The following is a 13,770-nucleotide window of genomic DNA, read 5'->3' as shown; positions in this document are numbered from 1 at the left end:
CGATTCCGGATGTGTGTCCTCACAGTGTAACAAGGTCACTGACAACGGATTTGATCAATTCAGCCGTTAAACTACATTCAATTCAGGGCATTTTAGGCTTGAAACTGGCAATTTCTCTAGCCTTCTCAGTATCCTTGGGATTTTTCATAAATATGAAAATGCCATTTCATTCGACAACAGCCCTATGTAGGAGTGAACAGCTGCCACACACAGCGAATGCAAATAATTCTTGTCTTTTTTTTTTCTTTTTTTTTTTTTTTTAATCCCCTTAACACTGTGCTTTCCTGATTTGGCAAACCTACACTGACTACTCAGAGCAATTAAAACGAAGAAACAAATTATTTGCAAATTCTTGACTTTGGACTGAAAGCAATGTACAGCAGCAGAGAGTGCAGTCGTTGGCCCTACTGTATTTAAACAACTAATCAGCAATGAGAAAGGGGAAGCCTTTATTACCTATTTGGCTGATTGGGGGTGAGAGAGTTTATCATTCCTCCCCATAAGCCCGAATAGAAGGTGTTTGTTTAATCCCCTGCCGAGCTAGCTGACTCCTGAATGCACTGCCAGGGAGAACTCCAGGCTGACATACACACAAGGTAATGGAGGAAATATATGCAAGGCCTGTGTCACTGCAAACTCCAAGCTGTCAATTACTTGCCAGTGGTGACAGAGTGTGTCTATCGACTTAGAAGACAGCTATGGCACCACACACCTATGCACGCACACACACCAATGCATGCGCATATCCACAATATGCATACACACACACACTAGTGCATACGCTCACACGCAGCCTCCCTTCTCCAAGCTGACAGCAGAATAAATCTAAAACTCCCCCCTCCATCTTTCATAACTCAATATCAGCCCAAACTCCTCCATGTGCCATATCAGAGGAACTTCTTTCCTCTTGACTTTGATAGGCTCGGAAGTAACATAACATAAATATTTACCAACACATAGAGAAAGACCTTTATCACTCACTGCCAAAGAGTGGATACTGTGCTGTGTGTTTTCTGTTTGTCTTCTTCTCTTCCTCATGATTTGCTGAGTTTGTCCTTGAGAGCCAAACAGTTCCAATGAGACCTCTCCTGAACTGCCCATGTGCGAGAATATGTGAAACAAACAGCGAAACCTTTGTTTTACTTCCATTCATTTCAGCCGATACTTCAGGTGCCAGAGTGCAAAGAATTAAAGAGGAAAACCGTGAACACGTCAGCATTTATAAACAGTAATGAAGTTCCCTTATCAAAAATCTCTGAGGACAAAATGGATGGTGAACTACTCATCCAAGCGTATGCATGGCTTGCAGGCTCAGATGCCAAAAGAGAATCAAGGTCTTGTGAATTAGTCATGAAGGGAGAGAATGGAAGGTTTCAGGTCCAAAAAGGACCCCTGAGGCTAATTATGTCCCTTGCAGCAAGTTGGCACTGCGCCAGACCTTTGCTCTAATCTTTCTACCTTAGGTTGGGGACCATTAGAACAAAGGAAACCAGGAGCACCATTGTTTGATTAAGGTCTTTGGCTGAATGATTACTTTAAGGTGTTGTGGTATTTTGGGAAAATCGTCATGTCATAATGTCATCACGGAATGTGGTGCCATTTTTTGACTCATCGCTGACATTTTAATAAATTGTCATTTCACAGTTCTTTGTCTTACATGTTTTTGTGTCTCTATCTCTATCATCCTCTGTCTCACTTTGTTCTTTTTTTTCTGCATGACTCATCGTTCCTGGTTAACGCAGAGGCTTTATTTTATTTCTGAATCCTCTTAATCTAAAATACTGCGTTAAAGGGATACACAGTTAATGCACATGCTGTGCATCCATGTAATCTCTGTTAATTGAAGTTTTAAAAATGCTCTTCAGGTATTTACTGGAGATAAACTCCAAAGATAAGGAGGTGGCTGAGATGACTCCTCACTATTGCTCTCGTTCCCAAGTCATCAATCAGACTTGAACTGCTGTCACTGTTGTTTTCATGCAGGTTTTCCCACATACACTTTAGGCTGTACGCAGTAGATCCTGCAGTCCTTGTCACTATATCCTGATACTTTTAGCATAGAGATTATTCCTTTTTTTCCCTAATTACAACACTGCAAATGATGTGACAAAGTGTTGCCTTTCAAACTGTGGCAAGGGCAAGCAAGGGTGATCAGCGTGGTTTACTTTCAGATGCATTTTTGACAAACATTTCCTAATTATTTACCTCTGTGTCTCAACTCTGCCCAGTGCTGGGTTTCAAAGGTCACACTGCAGACCAGTAGTCAGTCAGGCAGAAGTTGGGAAATACTTTAAGAGGTTAACCTCACTTAAAGTAAGTAAAGAGGGGTTATGAAGTTTGACACTTCATTAGGAAAAGATACTTCACTTCAGTGTAAATAAAGAGAAACACAGAGCTGTCTGTAACTTTCTGCATCATAATAATTCCACAGACATTTAATATAGTATACACTACTTCAGTTGGGAAACACCTGTTATGTTGATGTTTCTCCTCTTTCCTCCTGTAATGGATATTCTAGGATAAAAACAGGGCAATTCAGACACAAAATATATTATATACAAATTGCTTTATGCCTAAAAGAAGAAGAATTAAATGATTAAAACTCCCACCTGGTCAATATCCCCACAGTGTTCACAACAGGGGAAAATACTGTTGTAACCATAGTTTCCTTCAAATACCCTTCAATTTTGAATTTACTTTCCAGTCCAGAAAAGTAGAAGTGACCTTAGATCAATACTAAACCACAATAGCGCTGGGCTCTAAATATTTTGGCAACCTATTTTTCTTTGGGCTCTCTCTGCAGTCTACTTAGTGGTTAGATTGAACAGGTTTAAACTGTGATTTTTCCGTCCATCTTATGTTCAGCTCATTTTCTGTGATCCAGTTCCAGTAGTGCTAACCCCAGACGAATCCTTTGAAAGTTTCACAACAGCCCAGCTAAAGCAGCACGCCTGTTAATTCCAACTTGTTATAGTCTTTATTGTGCACTTGACACTGAAACAACTTGTTCCTATTTAAACCGGCTTCCAGTTTCTTTAACCAGTGACTGGTGATTTCTTATAATCTTACTCAGCTGTTGCTTAGAGGTAATTGTCATCATCTGGTTGAACCATTGCACACAACCTAAAAGCATGAAAGACCATATTAAAATATAGAGTAGTCCTCTGAGGCATCCAACTGTGTTTTTATTTTGATACAAGGCTGGCATGTAACAAACAGCGTACAGTATATAAGCCAGGTGCTTTTAAATTGCATTATACTATATTAACGTTTAATCATTGCAATGTTCAAAAGACACAAAAAAGGCACACGCAACCCAGAAGGGGGAACTGAGAACAGTTATTAATGCCTGCAGTGTCATGTGAGAGTGCAGTAATAGATTCTCTCTTTTGTTTTCTTCATTTATGTTATTGCTGCTGTGAGATGAGTCCTACCAGCATGCTACCTTGTTAGCTTTCCATTTGAACCCATATCTGGTTGATTTAACTATTCAAATGAAACGTACATAGAGTTGTTGCACGAGGTGAAACTTTAAAGGCCTTCTATGAGATCCTTCTTGATGGCAGGCATTCATAAACACAGTAAGACGCTTGTCTTCTGACAAACATAATTGATGACATGCCATTTGAAAGAGCCATTGTGTGCAAGATATTTGTTTTCCTTTTCCTGCATTGTTAATGTTTTGGACCAGTGCTTTGGCAACAATATTCATGTACACAAAAGCCCAAGGGTATCTTTTGTTATTGTTGTTTCCAACTGCCAGAGCTGAATCAGCCATTTCTGTGGATAAGTCTGAATTCATTAGCTCTCAAGGATCACACTACCATCCATCTGGTAATGGAGGTGAATTTTGAGGGCAGGGTAAAAAAAATGCTATGGAGGAAGTTTTAATGTTGAAAACAAGATATGGATGCCATCCCACACAGTCCATGAATGTCTGTTTTGTCATAACCGCTGTCCGTGGTGCTAGCCCTGTTCCCAGCTGAGAGTGTGTGAGCGGCTTCAGTGCTAATTCAGTCAGTGATACTGTTCACAGCGAGTGGGAACAGCTGACCAATGATGGGTCTGTAATGAGAGACATTGTTTGCAACTGTTGGCCTGACTATATAACAATGAGTGCAATTTGGCTGCTGTTGTTGTTTCTTGGAAAAAAAGCTCACACAAAGAAGTAATTTTCCTCTATTATTATTGGGCCATGCAGTATTTTGTGTAAGCAGAGTCTCAGGGCAGCCTCTGTAGAGCGCTGTGGCAGCTCAGCAGGGATACAGCTTCTGTTAGTCTGCTGTTTAACGAGTGGTGTTGGCTGTTTCATCACGCCTTTAGACGAGGAACAAGATCTTTGCGCTTAAGTGCTTGGCATGTTCAGATGCACATGTGATTTTGTTTTCTGTATTCTACAATTTGAGGTAATAGTAATGAGTTATATCCTCTTGAGTTGTGTGCAAGCCAAATTCTGAGACACTCTGACAAAAAATTGCAGCCGTCCAAAAGTAGAAATAAAACAAAAAGCTTTTGAGCCTCCTGTGTAAGTAACCAATTTGTCTCTTACAAAAGTTAATTTAGGTCAAGGCAAGTATTTCAGTTTAAGTAAGGAAAGATAAGGTGTCCTAAACGGCAGTCATTCCGAGAGAAAATGACTGTAGCGTTTATGTTACACTGCCTTCCCTGCCATTTTGTCTGAAACACGAGCTGGAATGATAACTACATCTATGATATCAGATAGGGTGCGAACAGGTGTGTGATTATGGCAGACAGACTGTATGTAGGATGTTTTTTTTTTTTCACTCTGCATTTCAACAGAAGGAGGAGAGATGACACGAATACATCTGTGCTCTGCAAAACAACAGTACCAACTGTGTACAGGTGCTGAGCTGATTTGAATTCACACTACATAGTAAATAGGTTTGCTTCAGCTAACTGTAATTGTTGTAAGCAAACTTAATGATTGGCATGAAGAAAAACTAAAAACTATGGGGGCTAATAATTGGCAGAACTTATTTATTTATTTATTTTAGATTTAACTGTGATTATTGAACCTGAATTCCAAACTCCCTGCCTCCCACCCTCAAAACTCACACACACATATACACGCATAGCTATATAACCGGGTGGTGAGCAGCGATGTCAGCACCCTCCCAATCTGTGGAGAGAAGCTTCTGGGGCTGCACATGGCTGTGCTGTGGAGGAGCAGGCTCTGCACGTCTCTGACAGCTCTGGCATCTCCACACTCCTCATCTTCATCTTTCCTTCCCTCCTTTTTATTTGGCGCTGCTCATTTGATAGGTCATGACACCAACGCTACCAACAGATTACGAAGCGTTTCTGTGCTGCACTGAAAGTCTTAGCAAAAACATGTGCATACCTCAGCCTTAAAATCCTCTCTTGTTTGTCCCCCTATTTCATTCATTTGCATCAATTTCCTTCCTCTAGCTTCCTTTCTTCCACCACTTACTTCTTCTATCCAATATTTGCCTTCCTGGTTTATTATTCTTAACCGTGTGGTAGCAAATCAGCGCTCTCCTTTTTTTTTTTACTTGTTGTATACATTTGGCACAGTCCGCCATGCTGTTTGTGATTGCTATCTGTCATCCTGTTTGTGATGGTAAAATGCATTTGTGTATTTCTCTCACTCTCCTTTTCATTCATGCTCTCGTCTTGTGTGTGCATGTGTGCCCACATGGCTGAGGATCTTCTGGCTTTCAAACAGATGTACAATGACAGCGCTTGAAGACGGCCGGTGATATGGGCCAGTGAGCCACGCATGTCTCTTGTATCCACCTGCGCTGGGTATTCCTCTCCTATCCTTTTTGTCTTCTTTTTTTCCTGATCTATCTATCACAAACTCTGCAAGCTGTCGCAATGGGGTGACAGGCGGCCCGTGCAAGCATTCCTCTGAAATAGACAGGCAAGTCAGGAAGCTCATTGTTGTTCAGGACACGTCTGCTGAAGCACAGCGCTACAGCAGCCGCACATTACCAGCCCCCCTCACCCTACACCATCCAGCCTCCTTGTGAGGAGCCCTCCCTCATTCATTCGCCTCCAAATTGCTTTTTCTCTGTTGCTCACGCTCCTGGAAAGCCTGGGTGCTCGCAGGATTTCATTGGCTGCTTTTGGAGAAGTTCCCGCAGTATTGGTTTGGCCTGGAAAACCCAGCAGGTCCACCATCAGCAAAACCAGTTGTTACCAGACTGAATAGGACTTCCCAGCCGACTCCAGCACATGTTATGAGCTTCCCTTCACGTAAATTCAAGTTTTATGCTTTTTGTTTGGGGAATTTTATGTTCGATGTTTAGAGGGTTCATATGCATCATGGGACAAAAGGCAGCTTTATGACCCCCAGGGTTTATTTAGGCTCCTCTTGGAGGTGACAGACTTACTGCATTGCACTGTTGAGTTAATTACACATCAATATGCCTTGGTCTCATTTATGGATCTCTTTGATTATACAGTAAAACTAAATGATCTCACTGAAGTCCAGGCTGTCTGACATCACAGTCTTTTTTCTTTTTGATTGAGGTGTCCAAGGTGGACTTTACAGTCAGATATACTGTATATAGCGTTGATAGATTTGGAGATATACATTAATGAATCCAAAGTCTTATTTCAGACTGGTTGAGGTGACGGACCTCCATAAAATTCTAGCAGCCTTAAAACAAAATAGTGGAATAACTCGGGAACGAGGATAGGTTAATTTAATTGGATTCCGCCTTCAAAAAAAAAAAAGAAAAAAAAAAGAAGAAAAAAGACGACTGCTTGGAGCTTATAACTCACCACGATATCTATGATCTCATGAAGCCATGGTCAAAGTAACCACAACATTTTTTTTTTCAAATGACCAAAATAATGAACTATCTGTATTTTGCAAATATTTCGAAGTCTTTAGTTGAAAACCCACGACTTGCATCTTTGATTGTTACGGAGATGCAAAAAAATAAGCACAAACTCCCTCATGGCTGATGGGCAATCAGTTATCTTTGATTTATATGAAACCTGAAATTCTGTCTGTCTGTGAGTATACATTGCAGACAGTGTCCATGTGTATGCACACACAGGAGCATGCAAATTTGTGAAGGCGTTGAAAGGGATTGCATTATTAACCCCAGGAAAAAAGTGACGAGTAGAGCAGAGTTTGCAGTGAGTCAGCCCTGTAATTAAAGAGGAGCGATCAATCTGTACCACTGACCACACTACTTATGCCAAGTCCATCGAATGGCTGCAGTAAAGAGCTAATTTAGAACCATTAGGGACTGCCGAGTTTGCAAACAGCCCAGTAATGATGATGGCTGATTCAAGTTCAAGGCTTGGCCTCTGTATAACTGTCAGACCTGGCAGTCATAAGGGAGGATCAGTGCAAGATCTCAGATGAAGAGAAAGACCTAAATATCTATTTAAATTAATTTTTCCTCGTCATTCATTTGTCTTCAATTGATGTGGGGTTATTGGTCGGTTCTTCTCAGACATAAAGACGTTCGCCTGCCAAGAAAAAGAGCACAGATGTTTCCTCTATTACATGACTATTGTGTAATCACGTCTAGCTGTCTTTTGCCTTGGTGCAGAGGCTTTTTCCATGCTAATTTTGGTGGTGGTGATTTCAAAAAGATGCCAAAGGAACACAAGGTGAAAGCCTTGCTCATGTGCTAGCTTAAGAGAAAACAATTTCAGTCCAGGCTGTCACAAACACGGTCTCCACAGTGGTACTCTCTGCATCCAGTAAGACATCAAACACAATGGAGGACAGAAAGATACAAAGGTATGGATCTAGGATGGAGGCAGTCAGCCATGTCTTTCTTCTCCTTGTCTGTTCACCATTCGCCCCCAGTGTCTTGCTGGCAGGCAGCCCTGCAGGGGGACATGACCTGAAAGTGTAGATGTACTCTGTTTGGTCTACCTGTGACCTCCTCTCTCCCATGTAGTTCCACAACTATGCACAAACTCATGAACTCCTCTTGCACTGTACACTCTGACATCCCTTAATAGAAAATATGGCTGAATAATAGTAGGCAAGTGAGACCATTAAAGGTCAAAGGGAGACACACAGTAACAAACAGTCTCGAGGGTAGAACCTTGTTCATTAGTGGTGACACCTTCTGACCCTGTAGTACCTATTCATAGACACTGGCATGTGTTAGTATGTGTATAGAGAGAATATTTCTTCTTAGAAAGAGCATGAAAGGCCTCTCTGGAGTTTTGAACACTTGTGAATAATAACACAAAAATCACCTCACTTGGATGTGCGGTGAGTATTCAAGTCTGAATCCTATCAGTCACATACTATCAGACCTTCCTTTTTAATCTCCCCCTCTCCACAAAAAACCTGTTATGGCTGCCTCATATGCTTGAAATTCAATTAATGTTGCAGTCAAGTGTGCAAGAGAGCATTAACAGTACGTCAAGAACACTGGATCTTTGCAATCAGCTGTCACAGTGCTATCACTGAGCCTCACATTTTGTTTGTTTTCTTTAATGACAAACGGGAGAGCTGTTTGAGAGTCATGGTGCTTTTTACATGCTCCCTGTCTCATTTGCATACCATGCACTCGCTCTATTATTAGCATAAGAATAAACTAATGTAATCCTCCTGACCTCGTTTCCAATTGCTGATAAAGGACCAGGAGGTGACCACGTTCTCACAAAGATTCATTCTTACTCGCCTAGATCAGCACTCTCTGTTGTCTGATCTGCTGGTGCTGACCTGAGATTCCTCTACCTCTCCCAACCCTCCGCATATTAATGAAGACCAGATGAAAGGGAGCCAGCCAGAATTAACGCTGCATGTCAAACTCGAATGCACAATAGGAACTAGTGAGTGGGAATTGCCTTTGAAATAGCAGATTTACGGGTCCAGTTGGTCAGAGTTATTAGTCTGGTCTAGTCAGAGTCCAGACTTTACTGTTCTCACACTGGTCTGATTCAACCCTTACTCATTATAAATGTGCAGTACTGATGGGCATGTTGTCTGATCATTTGGAACTGCAGTTTCCATGTGTTTCAGTCAATGACCTTTTGTAATGCAAAGGCTTTAGTCATAAGAGCAAAAGACCAAAGCACCACCCCCATGAACTAATCAAAGATGAGCTTGTCTGTGACAACGAGCTGCAGTGTGATGTTACTGTGGATGACCAGTCTCAATGTGCTGCTCCACTTGCTCTGTGGGATGCTGCAAATCAAATAGTATTGAAATGGTATCAAAATCACGATCTGATTTAGTGAAAATCTAAAGTAAATGCAGTTATCAGGTCTGAACTCAAACTAGAGGTTTTGTTTGATCACTTTAAAAACATTTACAGAAACTAAAAACTAAAATTAGTTTAATAAAGTGATAGCAAAATCAGTCATTTCATTGAAGAGTGAGCAACATATAATACTGTATGCAGTCTTTTCTGGCACCACACTCTAATTTATGTCTGTCATAAAAGAGCCCTTTTATACTTATTGTCATTAAATGTACAAAACAGTATCCTAAATTACATCTTCTCTCTTTTCATCTCAGTGCTGTTTGACAGCATAAATCTAGCCCATAACAACCTTCCCTCCAATCATAACGCTTTTGCAGGGGAATATGGCAGCTGCCTGCAGCCTTTGATTTCATCTTGCCCCAGATCTGCATTGTAATGAGCACTCAGGTCAATCAATAATTCACTGCAGTTTCAGTTATAAAAAAGGGGGGAAAAATCCAAAACAAACATATCAGCTCATGGGTAAAACAGGAAAAGGACTTTGATCAGTGCCATCTATAGGCGTGTAAAGCACTGTTAGGATGCTTTCTTCTCTGTTATGTTTGTCAAAGCTGAGTGAGGGAGAAATAGGGTGAATACATATATATCTGCGTTTCTGAAGGGGCTATATATAGACTGAATAACATTTACTGGTGACATATATGTGTTTATTGTATGTAAAGTGGGAAAATCACATGTGCACTGATTGATGGCAGGGGTGATTGTTATTTAGAGAGTGAGGCTTGCATAAAGCTGCTGTTAGTTTTTTGTTCAAGTACAGGATACATCTATTTCTCACTGTGAAGTCATTAGCTGCTCTGAATGAGTAACCATGGATATGGCTTAAATTTTCTAAAGAAAAATCGTTTGTGTACAATAAACCAAATATGTGTCCCTTGTTGGCGTTATAAACACTATTTGGGAATTGACTGCGTGATGAAGTTAAGCACCATGCAGTCAAGTTCTTGCAGGTGTTATTGTAGCTATAATGTTGTGGAAAGGCAATATGTTGGACTACTAATCCAGTGTAAAAAACAAAAAACGGTGAAGTCATTACATACCAGTATGGCCTTTTTCTGCATTCAGCAAAAATAACATATTACGTATTCAATGATAACATAATTACACATCTACATCTTTACTACTAGCAGTGATTTTAATGTGAATTGCAAAGTTCATACTGGTTTCCTGATAATATGCAACCCATTCATTCATCCATTCACCCTTCATATGACTAATTCCCACTGTTTCTCTGTCTGTATCAATAGTTCCCCCAGAGGACCCAGTCATCAGCGGAGGGCCGGTGGTGAGCCTAAGGGCTGGTGACCCACTCAATCTGACCTGCCATGCTGACAACGCCAAGCCAGCCGCCTCAATCATCTGGATCCGCAATGGAGAGGTCCTTAATGGGGCCATGTACTCCAAGGTAAGCATAGAGGTGTGTGTCATACCAGGTTTGCAGACCGACTGGGGACATGGTGGGGGTGGAATGATGGGTCAGGGTTGCATGGTGGCCATGCTTTCATTCTCGAGACCAATTTTTATGTTTTTTTTTTTTTTTTCATGAAAGTAGTCTCACATGTGGGATAAAAAAAAAGATACTTTCCATTTGTGCATGTCTTGCTTTGCTGTGAAGAATTACTGCAAAAGTGTAAAACATCCATGAGATGTTTCTGAGTGGCTGCCTGAGTCATTGGTGGGCATTTACCTCGGCATCCAGACTGCTGTGTGAAATGAAATCCCTTGAAAATCCAGGTTGTGTTTTGATTACAAAAAGATGGCTGGCCTTTTTTCCCCAGAGTACAAATCAACTCAGACAAGCAGATGGCGAGATCATGGAGCTGTCAGTGACTTTGCGTTTCTCTCTGGTGTTTTGATCTCCTCCTTCATTGACATTTGTCTCTCTTCATCTTCCCAACCTGTTCTAAAATCTACCATGTCACGTTCTGTGCTGAATGTGCCTCAACCTTTTCACAGCAAAGTATGATTCTTGCTGACGGATCGTGGTCATGCTTTTGATGCGGCGGTACGCAATAGCCACTGTTCACACCAGTCTGGTGGCGTGATCACCTGACCCCATAGACACACTGACATTCAGCCTTAAGGCTAAGCATGCAATCAACACTGTCATGTTCTATTTCCATTTAAACAAAGGACAAAAAGAGACCAGGCACTTTAGAGCACTAACACCTCCCCCGCCTCCTCTCGCTCTCTGCGCTGCCTCATCCCATTATCGGCTTTTTTCAAAGAGCAGATAAATGCCATTGATTGGACTCGGGTACGGCACCAGGCCGATTTGAATAAAGTGATTGCTGGGGGTGCTGCTTGCTAATGGTGGGCGGAGAGTGTGCTTCCTGCCTTGACTTCCTCTCAGAGCGAAGGCTGATATGAGGACATTCTGTGCTGGTGGCTGATGGATGCCCACGTGCCTGCACTGAGCCCAAGTATGTCCCTTTTCCCTCTTATCTCTATTGCCTACCATTAAAAAGCAATGGCTTCGATTAAAAGGAGATGGCTCTTTTTTTGGGTCCGAAGAGCAGTAGGGGGACACTTTGTAAGCATAATCATCTGCTCTGATGGTCTTCTCATATCCGGCAGATGAAGAGGACTAATGTGAGCAGATGTGGTGGAGGATTCACAGGAATGGCTTTCCTGATGGTGTCATATCTAATGATAGTTCTGACCCAATGATAATTTCCCACTAAGGCCTCCAAAACCTAATCTCTATGACCTCTTAGAAGACTATTTACTGGACCAGTGGTTAAAGAGAAAGTGTATGATTAAAGCTATCACTTAGGGAAAATGTGTGCTGGTTTTACCGTAAAGGAGTCACTGCGTTGATGCACTGCTTATCATTCATGGGGATAGCTTTCAAAAAAGAAAATGAAAAAAAAAAGAAAAAAAAAAACAGAACTGTAGTATATTATGGAGGGGGCACCCCTGATAATTAAGTGGCAGAAGCTTGTCACAGTAAGGTGAATGGTTCAAATATCAAGACTAGCTGTGAAAATGTGGGCAGAGGAAATGAATGAATAATGTTCTCCCTTCCCTCAACCACTCGTGTCCCATCTGCTCCAGTGGAGCTGCTCAGTGGCAAACAGCAAAGGACTGTTTGTAATGTGCAGCCTCCACGTCTGAGCTGTGGTTCGGAGGTGTGCAAGCCTTCTCTGTGATACTTTAGCACCAGAACGGTACAACAACTCATTTGAAAAACATGAAGCATTCCCTTCCCAGATGCGTTACATATTTTCCTGAATGCTCAGGTGGCAAGCTGAGAGGTGAGCAGGAGTCTGAACTTCTCTCGGTGTTAAGAGGTTTAAAAAAATAATAATGACATTTTTATGAGCTGTTCTTTCTGGCAAGAGCAGAATAGTGTTTTTTTTTTTTTATTGTATACCCTCTCAGCTTTGCGGTAAAATTGTGTTGCTGTTTAATATCAGTAAAATTGCTGAAGTTTACATGAAGCTGCTACTGCTGATGGAAATCATTTTCAGGAGGAAAAAAAGTACCGTTTGCCAGTCCTGGTTTTTCCCACTTGTCTCTTCCTTCTTTCCTACAAGCGTTCAAGGCATCTGCTTTTTCTGCCTCTCAGTTTCATTTTTTGTCTACCATCTTTCATCAGTTTTTTTTTTTGTTTGTTTTTGTGTGTGTGTGTGTTTGTGTATGTGTGTAATTAGAACACTTTATTGCATTTTAATCATCACACTCACTGAGTAATAGGGTGGGAAAATGCTTACAAACAAAGTAACCAATTAAAATTTGAGTGGGCATTAAACACATCAACTTTTTTCTCATTATGAGACAGGTGTAGATTTCCCAGCCGTTAAGGAGAATATGAAGTCAAAGGACTCTTTATTTCCAACATGAATGTAATTCATTGTGCCAGTTTTAAAAGGTCTCAAAAGATTTTGGCCAGGTAATTAACCTCGTTTTTTTTTAAAACCAAAGGTGGGATCTGAAATACAGATCCCTTCAATTAATTACTTTGAACAACGTTTGATATGATCTTTTCGGAATGAGAAGTGAGTTCAGTTAAACAAAAGATTTTGATATAACCTGAGTGACCGTTGTAAAAATGAGTATATTGTCACTTCTTCAGAAATATATAATACAATGTTAAAGCAATCAACTATTTTAGTGGAAAAAAAAAAAACCTTGTGTGGTCCAGAATTAAAAATGGCTAACTGAATTCAAGACAGAGATACATTGGGTATCAAATCAAAGGCGTGCTGGATGGGATCGCAGAATATTAATGATGTATAAAATGTTAGCTTTTGCTTACTCGCTAAATCCAGCACCATGCCCAGAAGCTTCTTTTCTCTCGTACTGACACAGTCAAGGCTTTGCCTGCATGCCTGCCAGGTCTCAGTGGGTCATTTTCATTTCTGACTTAATGTTTTAGATGACTTGAGGGTTTGAATGAAATACACTTAAATGATGAATAAAAGGTATGTCTTAATTCTTTCTATGAACGTGACCAATTCAGAGGATTTAAGGTAAATCTGAGACTACTTGGCTTCACAGTGAAGTAAAAATGTTGGTCTAAAGAAAGCAT

The 13,770-nt window shown here is 40.9% G+C and overlaps 1 protein-coding gene across 10 annotated transcripts in view; it reads left to right on the top strand.

Annotated features, from left to right (window-relative positions):
• The window catches only part of kirrel3b (kirre like nephrin family adhesion molecule 3b), a 163,809-nt gene that overhangs the window by 110,625 nt on the left and 39,414 nt on the right, over positions 1–13,770 (top strand). For all 10 annotated transcript variants that reach the window (XM_076734456.1, XM_076734453.1, XM_076734460.1 and 7 more), the window contains one exon: positions 10,484–10,641. In XM_076734456.1, coding sequence (XP_076590571.1) covers positions 10,484–10,641 — 158 coding nt within the window. The remainder of the gene's footprint in view (positions 1–10,483; positions 10,642–13,770) is intronic.

This window comes from Chaetodon auriga, chromosome 7 (genome assembly GCF_051107435.1).
Source record: "Chaetodon auriga isolate fChaAug3 chromosome 7, fChaAug3.hap1, whole genome shotgun sequence".
In the NCBI taxonomy this organism is placed as follows: domain Eukaryota; kingdom Metazoa; phylum Chordata; class Actinopteri; order Chaetodontiformes; family Chaetodontidae; genus Chaetodon; species Chaetodon auriga.
The sequence above is the reverse complement of the archived record's forward strand: the minus strand, read 5'-3'. Positions and strand labels throughout refer to the sequence as shown.